The sequence below is a fragment of the Peromyscus leucopus genome, chromosome 22 (assembly GCF_004664715.2).
Source record: "Peromyscus leucopus breed LL Stock chromosome 22, UCI_PerLeu_2.1, whole genome shotgun sequence".
NCBI lineage: Eukaryota > Metazoa > Chordata > Mammalia > Rodentia > Cricetidae > Peromyscus > Peromyscus leucopus.
Window position 1 is genome coordinate 191,517 of NC_051081.1, and position 15,265 is coordinate 206,781.

Genomic DNA, 15,265 nt, shown 5'->3' on the forward strand with positions numbered 1-15,265 from the left:
CCCACCGCTGTCTGCCTGTGGCCTCTGGGAGCCTCCATTTCCCCTATAATACGAAGGCAGTCCTTCCCAGTGACTGTCAGGAGAGTTCTAGGACGCAGGAGGGGCAGGGAGGTGGCACTCGCCTGCTTGGAGCCAAGGCAAGAGCAAATAGCAACAGCTTGGCCAGCAGGGGGCGCCAACTGCCCTCTGTGGCTGTCACATTAGGTGGGGCGATGGGAAGGCTCCACAAGGAGCACCCCGACTTCTGTTTTACTGACACCTCAACACAAGCAGCTAAAGTATCGTTCCAGTGGATGTCAGCATCAGTTCAGAACATCCCATCACTGGGTTTTCAACCCAGAACGAAGCCCCTTCCCCATGAGGGGTCATTCCAACGCCTCCCCAGACTCTTCTTCCCTCTGTGGGTTCTCCTGGACATTTCCTGTCACGTGATCTCACACTGTGTGGCCTTTGTGTCCTTTCATATGGTGGCAGGTGTAGGATCCTCCTTCATCTAACTACCTGGGTTCTTTGGGCTCTAAATTAAATCAACAGAAAATAGATCAGCAGGAAAGAAACCATCACCACGGTGTGTTAGATAAGTTCACATCAAGGTGCCTGGAAAACATGGCACTCAGCCCTTACCTGACATCTCTGCATTGGGGAGGCTGAGGCAGGAGGATTGCCTCAATTTCAAAGTCAATCCGAGCTATGTGACACCCTGGCCCAAAAGCGGGGGTGACTTATCCCTACAGCCTCCACCCAGAATATTCTTTTTTCCCCTTGAGATAGAGTCCCGTCAGCCCAGGCTGGCCTCAAACTCCATGTCTACGGTAGCTGAGGATGACCTTAAAATCTTGGTCCCCCCCACTGCCACCTCCTGGGTGCTGGGGTGACAGGCATGCTGTATACACCCTCTTGAAGCCACTGCTCGGGGAGCCTGCTCTGCTTAGCTGTTCTCCTTGTTTCTTTCACAAAAACAGCTTTGCAAGAACAGGAAGTCTGAGAAAGGCCAGCCAGAAGTCAGAGGGTAGAGGGTGGAATTTCAGCGATGAAGCTTCAGAGCCTTTGGTGGCTGATTTCCCACCCTGCCCTTTGTCCCAGATCGCTGGGCTGGCTCAGCCTTGTTCTCTGCCCCAGGGAACATCCCCTGCCTCACCCGGCTTCTGGACTGGGTGGCCCTGGCTCTATAAAATAGGTTTCAAAGGTATCAGTGGATTAACTTGGTTTTATAGACAGAGAAAGGCCTCGGAAAAACAAAATTGGGAGTGGTGGGTGGGCCTGGGATTCCAGCCCTCGGAGGCCAGAGTGGTCAAGGCAAGACTTCCAGGGAGGCCTGGGCTACAGAGCCAGATGGAAGTGAAAAAAGAAAAAAAAAAGGGGGGGGCTGGAAAGACCGCTCAGAGGTTAAGAGCACTGGCTGCTTTTGCAGAGGACTTGGGTTTGAAACCCAGCACCCACATGGCAGGTCAGAGACCATCTGTGACTTAGGTTCCAGGGGCTCAGACACCTCCTTCTGGCCTCTGGAGCCCCCTCCCCAAAATAAAAATAAACCTTAGAAGAAGAGTGAGGTGGAGGCATGAGGCTCAGAAGTTCAAGGTCAGCCTCTGCTAGGGATTTAAGGCCAGCCTGGGCTACTTGAGACCCTGTCATCCTGCCCCACCTCCCCAGTGAAAGGCATGTGCCAGCTGTTTCTGCACTGTGGAAGCCCAGGGGAGGCCAACACTCGACTAATCAACTCCCACCCCAACACTGTCTTTCTCCTTTTATTTTTCTTTTTATTTGTTTGTTTTGATTTTTTGCAACAGGATCTCAGTAACCCTGGCTGTCCTGTAACTCCCTATGGAGACCAGGCTGGACTCAAACTCACAGAAATGGCTCCTGCCTCTGGCTCCCCAGTGCCTGGACTAAGGGAGCACACCACCACACCCCACTCTTGGTCATTTGGAGACAATGTCTTACTCTATCCCAGGCTGGCCTTGAAAACTCTTGGTAATCCTGTGCCTCGGCCTTCAGGGCGTAGGGAGTCACAAGTGTGAGCCACCTTGGCTGGCTGGCCTCATCTTCCATGGGCATTTATGCCACTTCTGACCCTTGCACAAACAGCCCTGAAACCCTGGGCTGTGTATGTGCAAGTTAACCTTAGGCATCAACAAAAATTGTTTCAGTTTTGTTGTTTGTTGTTGTGTGTGGCGTCTTACTGCCTCTGTTAATTCCCAGGCACTCTGGGACGGCAGGAGGCAGAGCCGAGATCTCTGTTGAACTTCGAGAGGCCAGCCTGGGCTGGCTACCAAAGTGGAGTTTCCAGGAAAGGTGAAAAGCTACACAGAGAGACCCTGTCTCGAAAAACAAACAAACAAACAAACAAATCATTGAAGCTTTTACCCATAAACCCCCAAACACTCACCCATGGCCCCTTCCCATGGATGTGGTGGCCTCTGTCCCTGACTGTCCCTCTAGCAAGATTGGTACAGCCTAAAGAAGGAAGTGGCCAGCTGGGCCTCAGCCACCAGCATGAATGCTCACGGCCGGCTGGACTTCCTCTCTGCTCTCAGTGTCCTGGCGGGGTTCTGGGGCAGCTCCAACTGGACACAGATCAGAGGGGCCCGGCCTGTGTGTGGCAGGCCAGATGTTGACTGATGCTGTCCAAGCCTTCTCAGCTGTCCCCAGATGCCACGAAGAGCAGGAGTCCCGGGGCTTACAAAGAGCGGGACCCCCTCTGTGAACAACATGCAGACTGGAGTGCTCACGCCACCTGGGAGTGGAGACCCACGTGGTTTTCTCTCCTTGTTCTCTCTCCTTCCCCAACCTCTTGAGGCAAGACTGACTGTACTCTGTTGCCTAGTCTGCTCTCGAGCTCGCAGTGATCCTCCTGCTTCAGCTTCCCGAGTGCTAGGATGACAAACCTGTACCAGCACACCCAGTTTCCCCCAGGACAGCACTGGCTGGCCTATGCTGGACACCAGACCCAGCTCCTCAGCAGATCCCTACATACAGCAGGGTGGGAACCGCCAGGCTGAGTGCCCTGGGGTGGCTAAGGCCGGACCTGGGAAGGACGACAGGGTTCCAGAAACATCACACCGTGAAGAGCCAAGTGGGAGACCACCATACCACAGCTAGCCGCGTCCCAGAGCCACCCACAGGCCACCGTGAGCAGCGAGCACGGGACACAGAAGACCTGGCCTCAGGATCCGCAGCTCGCCTGCAGGCCTGTGCACCGTGCGCATGCATGCCGTGTGCGCATGCCTGCCGTGTTGGCTGCTGTTCTGTTGCCCTGATAAATAAAACACCGAGACCAGGGCTGGAGAGATTGCTCAGAGGTTAAGAGCACTGACTGCTCTTCTAGAGGTCTGATAATTCAGCAACACATGGTGGCTCACCCCTCCTGGCTGCAGCATATATAAAAAAAAAAAAAAAAAAAAAAAAAAAAAAAAAAAAATAAATAAATAAATAAAAAACAGAATTTCAGAGTGCACGTTTTTAAAAAAAAAAAAAAAAAAACAAAAAAAAAAAACACCAGACCAAGTCCACGTATGGAAGAAAGTTTATTTGGGCTTACGGTTCCGAAGGTGGGGCGGCGTGGACTAGGTGGCGAACAGACGCGGAAGAGCTCACATAGGGAACCACAAGCACAGAGCAGAGAGAGCGAACTGAAAACGGGGTGAGACTTTTCATCCCAACGCCCACCGACCCGCGGTGACATACTTCCTCCAGCAAGGCTGCACCTCCTCCACCTCCCCAAGCCAGGCCAAGCATTCCAATGCCTGAGAGCGCACAGGGGGTGGGGTGGGGGTGTCACCTCAGCCAGACCTCCCCACATCCTCTCTGCATTTGAGAGGAGCCTGAGACAGAAGGAAAAGAAGAGAGGTCTGGAGAGGTGGCTCAGCGGTTAAGAGCTCTTGTTGCTCTCAGAGAGGACTTGGGTTCAATTCCCAGGACCCACAGGCAGCTCACAACCCGCTGTAACTTCGGTTCCACGGAATCCAGTGCCCTCTTCTGGCAGGGCTGGAACCTGTACCCATGCGGGGCACAGATTATGCGGACAAACGCACATACACATGAAATAAAACGAAATAAACCTCATTTATACATGAATACACACTAATACAAATAATTAAAAATAAAAGTTAGAATAAATTGTGTGATGTGGTGGCACACGCCTTTAACCCCAGCACTTGGGAGGCAGAGGCAGGCAGGTCTCTGTGAGTTTGAGGCCAGCCTGGTCTACAGAGCGAGATCCAGGACAGTCAGGGATGCACAGAGAAACCCTGTCTCAAAAAAACACCACCAACAACAACAACAAACCCTAAAAAAAATTTAAACAGTCTTTTTTTGTTTTGTTTGTTTTTTGTTTTTTGTTTTTGTTTTTTGAGACAGGGTTTCTCTGTGTAGTTTTGGAGCTTGTCCTTGATCTCACTCTGTAGACCAGGCTGGCCTCGAACTCACAGAGATCCACCTGGCTCTGCCTCCTGAGTGCTGGAATTGAAGGCGTGCGTCACCACCACCCCGGCTTAAACAGTCTTATAAAAGTTAAGAATAAAAGCAGCCAAATGAATGTGTATTTTACAGCTGTATCTCAGTAGATCGAGGGAACTGGGAGAGCCGAGAGCTGCCACACCCAGAGCACACTCAAGCGGAAAGCCTTCCCATGGGCTGGGCTGGCTCCACAGAAGAGTCCTCCCCAGGTGGGCCAGTCCAAAAAGAACTGGCGTGCTCTCATCTGCAGCCAGAGTCCCAGACCCTGGTCGCAGGTGGCGCCTGGGAGGGTCCTTCCTTCCTGTCCCAGACTCAGGGACTCTGGCTCTGCAGGGCTTGAGGCCTTACCCCCCTCCCCGCCCCAGCCTCTTCCTGTGGCTTTACCTGGTTCTGCTGTGACTCTTTTGTCAGTTACAGAGACCTAGTTAGGGACTGGGGTGTGTGGGACTGGCACTGAGTGTGTGGATTCCATATCCAGTGCAGAAAAAAAAAGAAATAAAAAAAAAAAAATTCTGAGTTTTAGCCAGGTGGTGGTGGTGCATACTTTTAATCCCAGCACTCGGGAGGCAGAGCCAGGTGGATCTCTGTGAGTTCGAGGCCAGCCTGGGCTACAGAGCGAGATCTAGGACAGGCACCAAAAGTACACAGAGAAACCCTGTCTTGAAACCACCCCCCCAAAAAAAAAATCTAAATTTTAAAATTATGGCATTGAAATTTATGGATTGGTTTGTGGTTAGTTATTTTCTTCTTTTTTTAAATTTCATTTCAGTTCAGGTGTACAGGTACTTGCCTATATGAATGTTTGTGCACCACTTGCGGGCCTGGCGTCTGAGGAGGCCAGAAGCAGGCATCAGATCCCCTGAACTGGAGCTACAGATAGATGTCTGTAGGCCGCCATGTGGGTGCGGGAGATAAAGCCTGGGTCTTCTGGAAGCGCAATCCTACTCTTAAACAACTGAGTCATCTCCCCACCCCCTCCCTTTTCTTCAGCGTGTTTTTTGGTTTTGGTTTTGGGGCTCCTATAGCCCAGGATGGCTCAAACTGACTGTGTAGCCTAAGAGCCCTGAACTCCCGATTCCCTGGCTTCTCTCCGGGTGCCGGCATGACAGGAATGTACCACCATTCCTGACGGCTTTCCATTTTTATCTGCTAATCTAGGCAGGTCTAGAAACTGGTTTTGGGAGGTCAGGTGGCCAGGGCGGTCAGGCGAAAGGACTTCTCAGAAGGCTACAGGCCATGTAGGGTCAGCTGGGCCTGGACCCTGGGAGGGGCTGGGTCAGATGAAAGGACCTGAGGAGGCTGCAGGCAATGCCGGGTCAAGGAGGACTCTAGAAAGCCTGGGAGGGGGTTGGGCTTCACTGTGTAAACAGGCCCCGGCTTCCTGGCCAACCTGAAGTTTCCCAGAGGCCCGAACATGCAGGGGGTAGGAATTCCCCGCGGCCCAGCCTTGTTTGTTTTGACCCTAAGGCCCTTTGATGCCAGCTGGCAACTCCCCTGCCCTGGCCCTCGTTCTGCACGTAGCTTGGAAGGCCCTCTCCAGGAGGGCTTTGGGGATTCTGGGCAGTTCAGAGGCCCCCAAGCCTGAGAGGCCGCTGCGGCTGTGTGTAAGTGGGTCACGAGGCCCATAGCGATTTACCGTGGAGCCCGGGCACCTCGGACACAGGCTCTGTCCGTCCTATCACCCCTGCCCATGGCTGTCCTTCCTGGCCATTCCCGAAGCTCCTGGCAGGGTGTGCGTACCCTCCAAGGCGCTGCTGAGGCTGCTGCCAACCCCCTGGTTACTCCCTCCCCCCACTTTATTTTGATGGGGAGCTGGGTCTGGGTTGCCTAGCTGATCTTGAACTCCCAGTAAGCAGGTGATCCTCTGGCCTCAGACTTCAGAGCAAGTAAGACTCACAGTAGGTTTTTGTTTTGTTTTTTAAATTTTGTTTTGTTTTTGAGATGGGGTGTGGTGGTATTGTGTTCCCCGAAATATTGTGCACCCTAATAAACTTATCTGGGGTCAGAGACAGAACAGCCACAATATTAAATAGAGGATAGGCAGTGGTAGCACACGCCTTTAATCCCAGCACTTGGGAGGCAGAGCTAGGCAGAAATCCATGTGTTCAAGGATACAGCCAAGCATGGTGACTCACGCCTTTAATCCCAGGGAGTGATGGTAGAAAGGAAAGATATATAAGGCGTGAGGACCAGGAACAAGAAGCATTTGGCCTGGTTAAGCATTTTCCTGGTTAAGCTTTTAGGTTTTGAGCAGCACAGTTCAGCTGAGAACCATTCGGATATGAGGACACAGAGGCTTCCAGTCTGAGGAAACAGGATCAGCTGAGAAGTTGGCCAGGTGAGGTTAGCTGTGGCTTGTTCTGTCTCTCTGACCATCCAGCATTTCACCCCAATAACCGGCCCCGGGTTTATTTTATTAATAAAGACCCTTTAAGATTCATGCTTCAATGGGGTTTCTCTGCGTAACCGCCCCGGCTGTCCTGGGACACTGTAGACCAGGCTGGTCTCCACTCACAGAGATCCACCTGCTTCTGCCTCCCATGTGCTGGGATTGAAGCCACCACCGCCCGGCTCAAATATGATTTTTTTTTTTAAATGCAAAGGAGATCGGAGCGCGGTGGCGCACGCCTTCCCTCCCAGCACTGGGGAGGCAGAGGCGGGCGGATCTCTGCGAGTTCTGGAACAGCCAAGGCCACGTGGAGAGATCCCGTCTCAAAAAAACCAACCAACCAAAGAAACAAACAAGAAAACCTGAGTCCACCCGGGACGTCCAGGATGCAGGCCCCACCCCGCAGTGGGTGTGGCTGGCGTGGTCACGTGCCAGCGCCCCCTCCGCGCTGCCCCGCGCCGGGTGCAGGGTACGTGCCTGCTCGCTGCAGCGCCGGGCGCCCCGCCCCTCGACGCCGCGTGCGTGCGTGCGTGCGTGCGGGCGTGCCTGCGTGCCTGCGTGCGTGCGGCCTTACGCGCGTGCGCGCGCCCCGCCCTCCCGTCCTTCTTATAGAGCCGCCGCGGGGCCGCGCTCGGTCGAGGCGACATGGCGGCGGCGCTGCTGCTGGCTCTGGGCCTCGCGCTCCTGGGCGGCCAGGGCGCCTGCGCGGCGGGTAAGACCCGGGGCGCGGGGCACGGGCCTCGGGTGAGCCCCAGGTTTGCGGGATCCGGGAATCTGGGGAGCCACAGCTTGGGTTCCATACCTCGGGGAGGAATAACTGGCTGTGGGTGACCCTGGAGTTGACCCCCGACCTGGGCTGGGCCACAGGGTGGAGGGAGGGGACCCCGGGGACGCGGCCCTGCAGAGGCACAGCTACGCGAGGCGTTCTGAGGCTGGGGGGCCCGGGGTGGAGGGAGCCGCCACCTTGCAGCCGTCCCCACCTGGGCATGGGCTGCGAGGCAACCCAGAGGATTTGGAGTGCAGACGCGAGTGGAGATGACCCCAGATTTGGGACCGCTGGAGATGGGGGGAGCCGCTGCCCTACTGTCCCCGCTCCCGGAACCGGGCTGGGAGCTGACCCTGGGGGCTTGAGGATACAGTAGCGACTATAATTGGCCTCGGTTTGGGGGAGTTGGGGAAGGCGTGGGTGGAGGTGACCCTGAGGCTGGGAGGCACAGTAAGGCCCTGGGACAACACCTCTACGTTTGAGTGGTCGTGGACGGAGCTACCCTCTCGGTGTTAGCACCTGGGTAACCGGGCTGGGAGGCGACCCTGGATGGAGATTGACCTCCTCTCGGTTTAGGGACCCGGGGGGCACGAGGATGAAAGGAGTCACCACGCTGATAGTTCCCCACCTGAAAGATGGGGCTGGGCAGTGATCTCGGGCAGGAGGGATTATTGCCCGACATCTGGGAGAGGTTTGGGACGTGGTGTGGGGACGGCGTGCTGCCGGTGGCTTCCTCCAGATTTGGGGAGACCTGGAGGCTGAGGAAGCGGCTACGGTGGGGAGGACCCCATCTAGGGAACGTGTCAGGAGATGACCCCAAGTTTGGGAGACCTGGGAGTGGAAGGAACTGCAATCTTGGTGTCCACACCTGGGGAGGATGAGGATGGGTGAGAGGCAGCCTTGCCTGAAAGGTTTGGGGAAATTGGGGTGGAAGAAGCTACCATTTCAGTGCGTCCAAACTTGGGAACCAGGCAGGGAGGTAATCCAGGGGATTTGGGGTACAGAAGTGCCTGGAGGTGAAGTCTCCAAGTTTGGGCATGTGAGTGGCAGTGAGGTGACTCTGGGAACTTGGGGGGCAGGGTCATTGAAGTTGTGGTCATGTGAGGGTAATGGAAACCAAATCACCAATAACTTGGTATCTCCACCCCGGGGGAGAGGTTGGGAAACAACTGGGTGGGGCGTGTGTCTTGGGCACAGTGGTCCTGATGTAGGGGATGGGGTGGAGGAAGGTGCTACGTTGATGTTTCTACTTAGTGAGTGGAGGAAAACAGCAGCACTGTTTGGGGACCTGGGAGAAGGAGAGCTGTTGGCCATGGGGTGGGGGCGGCATTGCCTGTAAGTAATGTCCTTGAGTATTGGAAGATGTGGATTAGAAAGGGGGTGAGAAGCCGGGCGGTGGTGGCGCTTGCCTTTAACCCCAGCCCTCGGGAGGCAGAGGCAGGTGGATCTCTGTGAGTTCGAGGCCAGCCTGGTCTACAGAGTGAGATCCAGGACATCCAGGGCTGCACAGAGAAACCCTGTCTCGAGGGGGGGAGGGAGGAAGGAGACCCTGTGGATTCTTGGGGTACAGAAGTGCCTGGGGATAATGTATCCTGGGCTTGGAGGACTGGGGCTGGGTAGAATCTGTTGCCCTGGTATCATTATATGGAGGTTGGGTGGGGAGTTCCTGTCCCTAAGTTTGGAAGAGTCCCAATTAGGTAGCTCTTCAGGTGTCCCCAGCTGTCCCTGTCCTCGTTGGAGTGAGCTGCCAGGCTTGCCGTTGCCCACAGGGGCTGTATCAGTCTTCCCTGCTCCTTGGCAGTGGCCAGTGCTCTTGCCTCTGGAGAAGGAGATGGCGGAGCCCCCCGGTCTGGAATCAAAGCTGTAGGGCTGCTCACCTGACCTAGGGTTCCCCTGGGAGTGAGTGCCTGTGAATGGCCCTGGTTCACAGGCTCCGGGACTTGTGGGATTATCATTCTTGATGAGATTTCCGGTGGCTGAGGCCCAACACCCCGCTTGCCCCCACCCTGGAGCCTGGCACATTCTAGCCTTGGGTTTTTGCCTGATTGGGGCTCAAAGGGGAAACTGAGGTCCAGGTGGGGAAGGCTGGTGTTCAAGGTCATGGCAAGGTTGAGTGTAGGGGGCAGTGAAGCAGGCCTGGAGCGCATGGGCTGCTCTCCTACCTACTCCAGACAGCAGGCGCAGGGCAGGACCTGAGCTCTACTGGAGAAGCAGTCGATTGGGGAGCGGCTGTGCCTGGTGGCAGTGCCCCCGGGTTAACCCTGACCCACTTCACCGGTCCCTCTTCCTCACCATCAAAACATCTTGAGGTGCCCCCACGAGGCTGGCTCTCGGGTGCAGACAGCTGCCCCTGGCAAGGTGGATGCAGCCGATAAAGTGCCCTGTCCCAGATGGGGAGCCTGGCAGGAGTCTTCCCACTCTGCCTGGGCGCAGGCCCAGTGGCTTCCTGCCTGGGTTAAGCAGACCTTTGCAATGCCCGGGGGCCAAGCACAAAATGTAGCTTGCGGGCAGGTCTCAGCCCTTCCTGGGAACAGCCGAACAGCCTGGGCAGGGCTAAGTTCAGTCTACAGTGTGTTCACTGTCCACCGCGGAGGGGAGGGAGGTGCCCCAGGCGGGCCCTGCTCAGAGGGCTGTGTGGCCCGGGCATTCATTCCTGTTTTGTTTTCCTGGTTGTGTGAGGCTGGGGTTTGACACTGGGGCCTCTTAGAGGCTGGTGTGAGCCCTCCACACTCCAGTTTGACACAGCCTGAAGAGCTCCTGCTTTTCCAGCGGCCACCCGGGTCTGATTTAACCCTAATACCTCGGGTGACAGGCCGCTAGCTGGGTCAGCGCTGGGTCGCAGGAGGCTGGGTGTGGGCTGCCCTCCAGAGCAGTGCCCCCTCCCTGCACCCTGTGGCGCTGGCTTGTTTACCCATGGCCCAGTCTGGCCCTGCTCCCGCCGGCTGTGAGTGGGCAGGGAGGAGGGCGCTGTTTTTAGACCGAGGTGACGGCTGGAAGCTGTGGGCTGCAGGTCACGTGGCCAGACTCCCAGCTTGGCTTTTCAGAGGCTCCTGAGGTTGGGATCTTGGTTATTGGTCACCCCTAAGTAGTGTAGATGGTACCTTCCCAGACACCTATACCCCAGCTGTACTTAGGGAGGTGTGGGGAGGTCCGTGACAGATGCCAGGGAGTCCCACAGAGCACCCTGGTTCCTGAGACTCATCCTGGCCCACCCAGCGGGTCCTAACGGCCTGGCATGTGACCATTCGGCTCCTGATCCCTGGAACATGGCATCCATGTCCCAGATGAATGATACCATAGTGTCTCTTCAGAAACCCAGCTGGGGTCCTGGGGGCATCTGTCTTTCTGTCCTTCCTGACGTCAGTTCTAGATGAAGTGTTGATGCAGGCATCCTGGAGCGGTGGGCAGAGAAGGGAACCGAGGGAGCCAGGCTGCGCCCTCTCCTGCCCTGACTTGCCACACCCACTGGCCTGGAGCTGCAGGTCTGGGAGATCTCCACTCTGGAATGTAGGTTATTAGGAAGCCATCTCTCCACCAAAGCTGCTAACTGTGTCGTCTCTTCCCCGGGGGCCTTGGGGCCACCTAGGTGCAGGTCCAGTCTTGGTCCCTACCGCCCAACACAGGGCCTCAGGGCCCAAACCCATACACTTGTGCCTTCAGACACATCCATGCCTTGTGTGGGCATGCAAGGGCCTGCCTTCCCCGGGACGTGTGTTTGAGGCAGGCGCACAGGCCTCTGTGTAGTGCTGAGAAGCCTGGCTGTCTTTCTCACTCTTTCATTTTGGAGACGACTCTTACCTGGCCTGCAGCTCCCAAGTCAGGGAATTACAGGTGAGCCACAGCACCTGGCTCCCGTTCTGTCTTTTTTAAATTACATTTATAGTGTGTGTGTGTGTGTGTGTGTGTGTGTGTGTGTGTGTGTGTGTGTTGGTTGCCCGCCCACAGGTCCCTGGGTCTGGAGGATCAAACTCAGGACTTCAGACTTGCTTGGTGGCGACCACCTTTCCTCAGCCCCTGGGGTTCTGTCTTTCCACCTAACCTCCCGCTTCTCCCCACAAGCAGAAAGGAGATGGAGTTGGTTGAGTTTGCCTCCGACCAGGCCCCGTGGCAGGCAGGCCCCGTGGCAGGCAGGCCCTGTGGCAGGCAGGCCCCGTGGCAGGCAGGCCCTGTGGCAGGCAGGCCCCGTGGCAGGCAGGCCCCGTGGCAGGCAGGCCCCGTGGTTGGCCGTCTTCCTGTCTAGGTAGTAACGGGTGCTGTGCCCCTCTCCCCTAGCTGGCTTCCTCAAGGCGCCGCTGTCCCAGGAGCAGTGGGCGGGGGGCAGCGTGGTGCTGCACTGTGAGGCGGTGGGCAGCCCCGTCCCTGAGATCCAGTGGTGGTTTGAAGGGAACAACCCCAACGACAGCTGCTCCCAGCTCTGGGACGGCGCCTGGCTGGACCGAGTCCACATCCATGCCACCTACCGCCAGCATGCGGCCAGCACACTGTCTGTGGACGGGCTCGCCGCAGAGGACACGGGCACCTACGAGTGCCGGGCCAGCAGTGACCCTGACCGCAACCACCTGACCCGGCCACCCAGGGTCAAGTGGGTCCGTGCCCAAGCAAGCGTGGTGGTCCTTGAACGTGAGTGGCCAGGGCACCTGTCCTCTGTTCTCCTCTTGTGCCACCCACCCTGGCTCCCACTCGTAGAACCAGATGCCGCTCTGTCCACCACCAGTTGAGGCCTCCCTGGGGACATGGGTGGGCTGGACAGCCATCCATGTCACCTTGCTGGGTGCTGGCTGGCCCTGCCCTCCTGCAGGTGGGTCCTTGGCTCCCATCCCATCCTGTTCTCTGACCTGCCCTCCCGGCTCGCAGCCCCCCTGTGTGTTCGTCTGGTTGGGGTGGGGGCTGCTGCCCAAGTGTTCGCTCTGACTGCCCACTGCAAGCTCTCCAGAACCTTCTGGGGGCCTTAGTGTCCAGTTCTGAGTGAGGGAAATGAGAGGCACCCACACGGCTTTGTTACGTGGGGAGTTGGGCCTGGTGCTCCCCCCGAAGCACGTAGCTGTGGGAGCAGCAGACGGAACTTGGGCAGCCGAGTGTCTTACTTTGGAAATGGCTTTCTACTCGGACATTAGCTTGCCTTGGAAGGAGTCCGGGGCTGCAGTGTCAGCCACTGTGATTCCAAAAGCGGCCCTTGTCGGGGGCACGAGGCAGGCTGTGGGGTCGAGCCCCTTGGACGCTGCGCTGACTCTTTGTCCCTGTGGCCTCCTAGCGGGTACCATCTCAACCTCCATCCGCGAAAAAGACTCCAAGACATACTTCACATGCACTCTGAACAGCAGTGCCGTCGACATCCTTGGCCACCGCTGGATGAGAGGCGGCAAGGTACTGCAGGAAGACACGCTGCCTGACCTGCAGATGCAGTACTCGTGAGTCCGTGGTTCTCGGGGCGCCACCATGATGCCACCCCACCCCCCAAAGCGTGTGGTTGTGCTAGGGCTCCCCACAGCTCTAGATGGGTCACGTGGCCTCGCTGTGTAGCATGAGGAGCGGAGACCCTGTGGTCTCCACAGCCTGCATGGGGAGGTGGCCGCCGCCACGCCCTGCGGGCTCCTTACGCCATCGTTCTGCCCCCGCAGGGTGGACACACATGACAGCGCTGGGGAGTATTCCTGCATCTTCCTTCCCGAGCCCGTGGGGAGGGGCAGCATCTTTGTGGAAGGTAAGCTGGGTGGCCAGGAGGTGGCGCTGTGGGGCCGGGGCAGTCCAAGCTTGGGTACCAGGCTGTCACCTCCCTCTCACAGGACCACCCCGGATCAAGGTCGGGAAGAAGTCAGAGCATGCCAGTGAGGGGGAGACGGTGAGACTGGTCTGCAAGTCTGACTCTTCCCATCCTCCTGTCATTCAGTGGACCTGGTTCAAGACCTCTGACTCTGGGGACCAGGTGCGGGCTGCGTGGGGACATGGGGTCTGGACAGGCAGCAGAGGGGCCTGGGGCCCTAGGACTGGGGGGGGCTGTAGTGGAGACCAGACTTCAGGGATGGGGAGTGTCACAGAAGGGCGTGGGGGACTTGGGGGACATGAGGCTTCAGGGATGGCAGGGACAACCCGGGCCTGTAGAGGGATGTTGTGGGGCTCCTGGAACGGGAGGAAAGGCTGTGGCAGAACGTGACGAGCCCCTCTTCCCCAGGTGATCACCAATGGCTCTGAGAGCAAGTACCTCGTGATATCCACACCGGAGAGATCTGAGCTGACCATCAGCAACCTGGACATGAATAGCGACCCTGGCACCTACCTGTGTAACGCCACCAACTCCCAGGGCACCGCCCAGGAGAGGATCACACTGCGTGTGCGAAGCCGCCTGGCCGCCCTCTGGCCCTTCCTGGGCATCGTGGCCGAGGTCCTGGTGTTGGTCACCATCATCTTCATTTATGAGAAGCGGCGGAAGCCCGACCAGTCCCTGGACGGTGAGCATCCCTGGGTCTGGGTGAGCGGGTGGGGCGCCCCTCAGTGTCAGCCCGAGGGAGAAGGCAGTCTGCTCATAGCTCACCTTCCTCTCTTCTCCTTCACGTGGCCACAAGCTGGTGTCCTCTGTGTGAGCTCCCCTGTGGCTCAGGCAGCTGTGGGGGGCTTGGGGCTGTGGGGTGTGTTGGCCTCACCATGTGCTGATCACTGCATGACACCTGTGCGGCACCTTGAGGGTGGCATTGTGGGGCGGGGTTCCAGCCAGCCACACTGAGGGGGACCGTGGCTGGAAGAGCTTAGTGGACGCTGACCCCTGTCCTCTCTCTTTCATGTGGCTGCTCATCACAGAGGATGATCCCGGTGCTGCTCCACTGTAAGTCCAGCCCGCTGTGCGCCCTGGGAAGCTGCTGTTGTCCTGTAGAAATGGGGGGGGGGGGTGCACGTCCATCCTTCACAGGCCTTGGTGGGGGCTGCTGTTGGAGCAGTGGCCGGATGGCAGACCCTTCCTGGTGGGAGTGAGGCCAGCCCTGTGCCCCTCAGTGCCGAGTCCTTTCTCTGTCCTCAGGAAGGGCAGCAGCCATCACCTGAACGACAAGGACAAGAACGTACGCCAGAGGAACGCCACCTGAATGGTGGAGCAGGCGGGGCCCGGGGGACGCCTGACCCCAGCCCAGTGTCCACCTCCACGCCCATTCCCATCTGCCCAACCTCCTGTCCCAACCCGGGTGAAGACAGAGCCTCACCGTGCAGAAAGCCCACCTGGAAGAAGAAGCCGCCCACAGCACCCCTGATTCTAGTTTAAACTAAACGAGGTTTCTATGTAGAGAATCCGTTCCTTAGGGGGTTCTGTTTGATTTTTTCCCTTCCCTTTTTTAAGCTGGTCACTACAACCCTGTGGAGTGGGAGAATGGGGTCTTGTCCTTGGTCAGGAGGGAGAGGCCAGGACAGGCGCTGACTTCTGGTGGAGGGGGGCCCCCACCTGCTCCCCTGTTTGGGTCTGCCCATGCTCACCATGGGCAGCATGGCTGGGCCTGCTGGGACCCCACAAATAAAGACCTACCCCGCCATGTGTGTGTCCGCTGTTTGTGTTCCGAGAGCCCATCTTAGCGGGAGAGGGAGTGCTGAGACCACAGACTGGGGAGGGTGGTGACTAAGAGGGCTTGGCATGGAGCCAGTGAAGAGTGTGAGCCCTGGGGCAGTGGTCCTCAACC

General features: G+C 57.5%; 1 protein-coding gene across 2 annotated transcripts; it reads left to right on the forward strand.

Moving 5' to 3' along the window:
- The first annotated feature begins 7,446 nt into the window (after nucleotides 1–7,446).
- Nucleotides 7,447–15,121, forward strand: Bsg (basigin (Ok blood group)). 2 transcript variants are annotated; one of them, XM_028858547.2, is made up of 8 exons: nucleotides 7,475–7,556; nucleotides 11,883–12,230; nucleotides 12,862–13,018; nucleotides 13,229–13,311; nucleotides 13,394–13,533; nucleotides 13,780–14,056; nucleotides 14,403–14,427; nucleotides 14,620–15,121. In XM_028858547.2, the coding sequence occupies exons 1-8, from the start codon at nucleotides 7,490–7,492 to the stop codon at nucleotides 14,681–14,683; spliced, it is 1,161 nt and encodes a 386-aa protein (XP_028714380.1). In that variant the 5' UTR covers nucleotides 7,475–7,489; the 3' UTR covers nucleotides 14,684–15,121. The 2 variants fall into 2 exon arrangements, with proteins under 2 accessions (XP_028714381.1, XP_028714380.1); XM_028858548.2 differs by lacking the exon at nucleotides 11,883–12,230 and having other exon boundaries at nucleotides 7,447–7,556.
- The last annotated feature ends 144 nt before the right edge of the window (nucleotides 15,122–15,265 follow it).

Coding starts and splice junctions, on each gene's coding strand:
- Bsg (XM_028858547.2), top strand. CDS start 7,490: ATGGCGGCGGCGCTGCTGCTGGCTCTGGGCCTCGCGCTCCTGGGCGGC. Junction 13,312..13,393: donor GGGCAGCATCTTTGTGGAAG/GTAAGCTGGGTG, acceptor TCCCTCTCACAG/GACCACCCCGGATCAAGGTC. Junction 13,534..13,779: donor CCTCTGACTCTGGGGACCAG/GTGCGGGCTGCG, acceptor CCTCTTCCCCAG/GTGATCACCAATGGCTCTGA.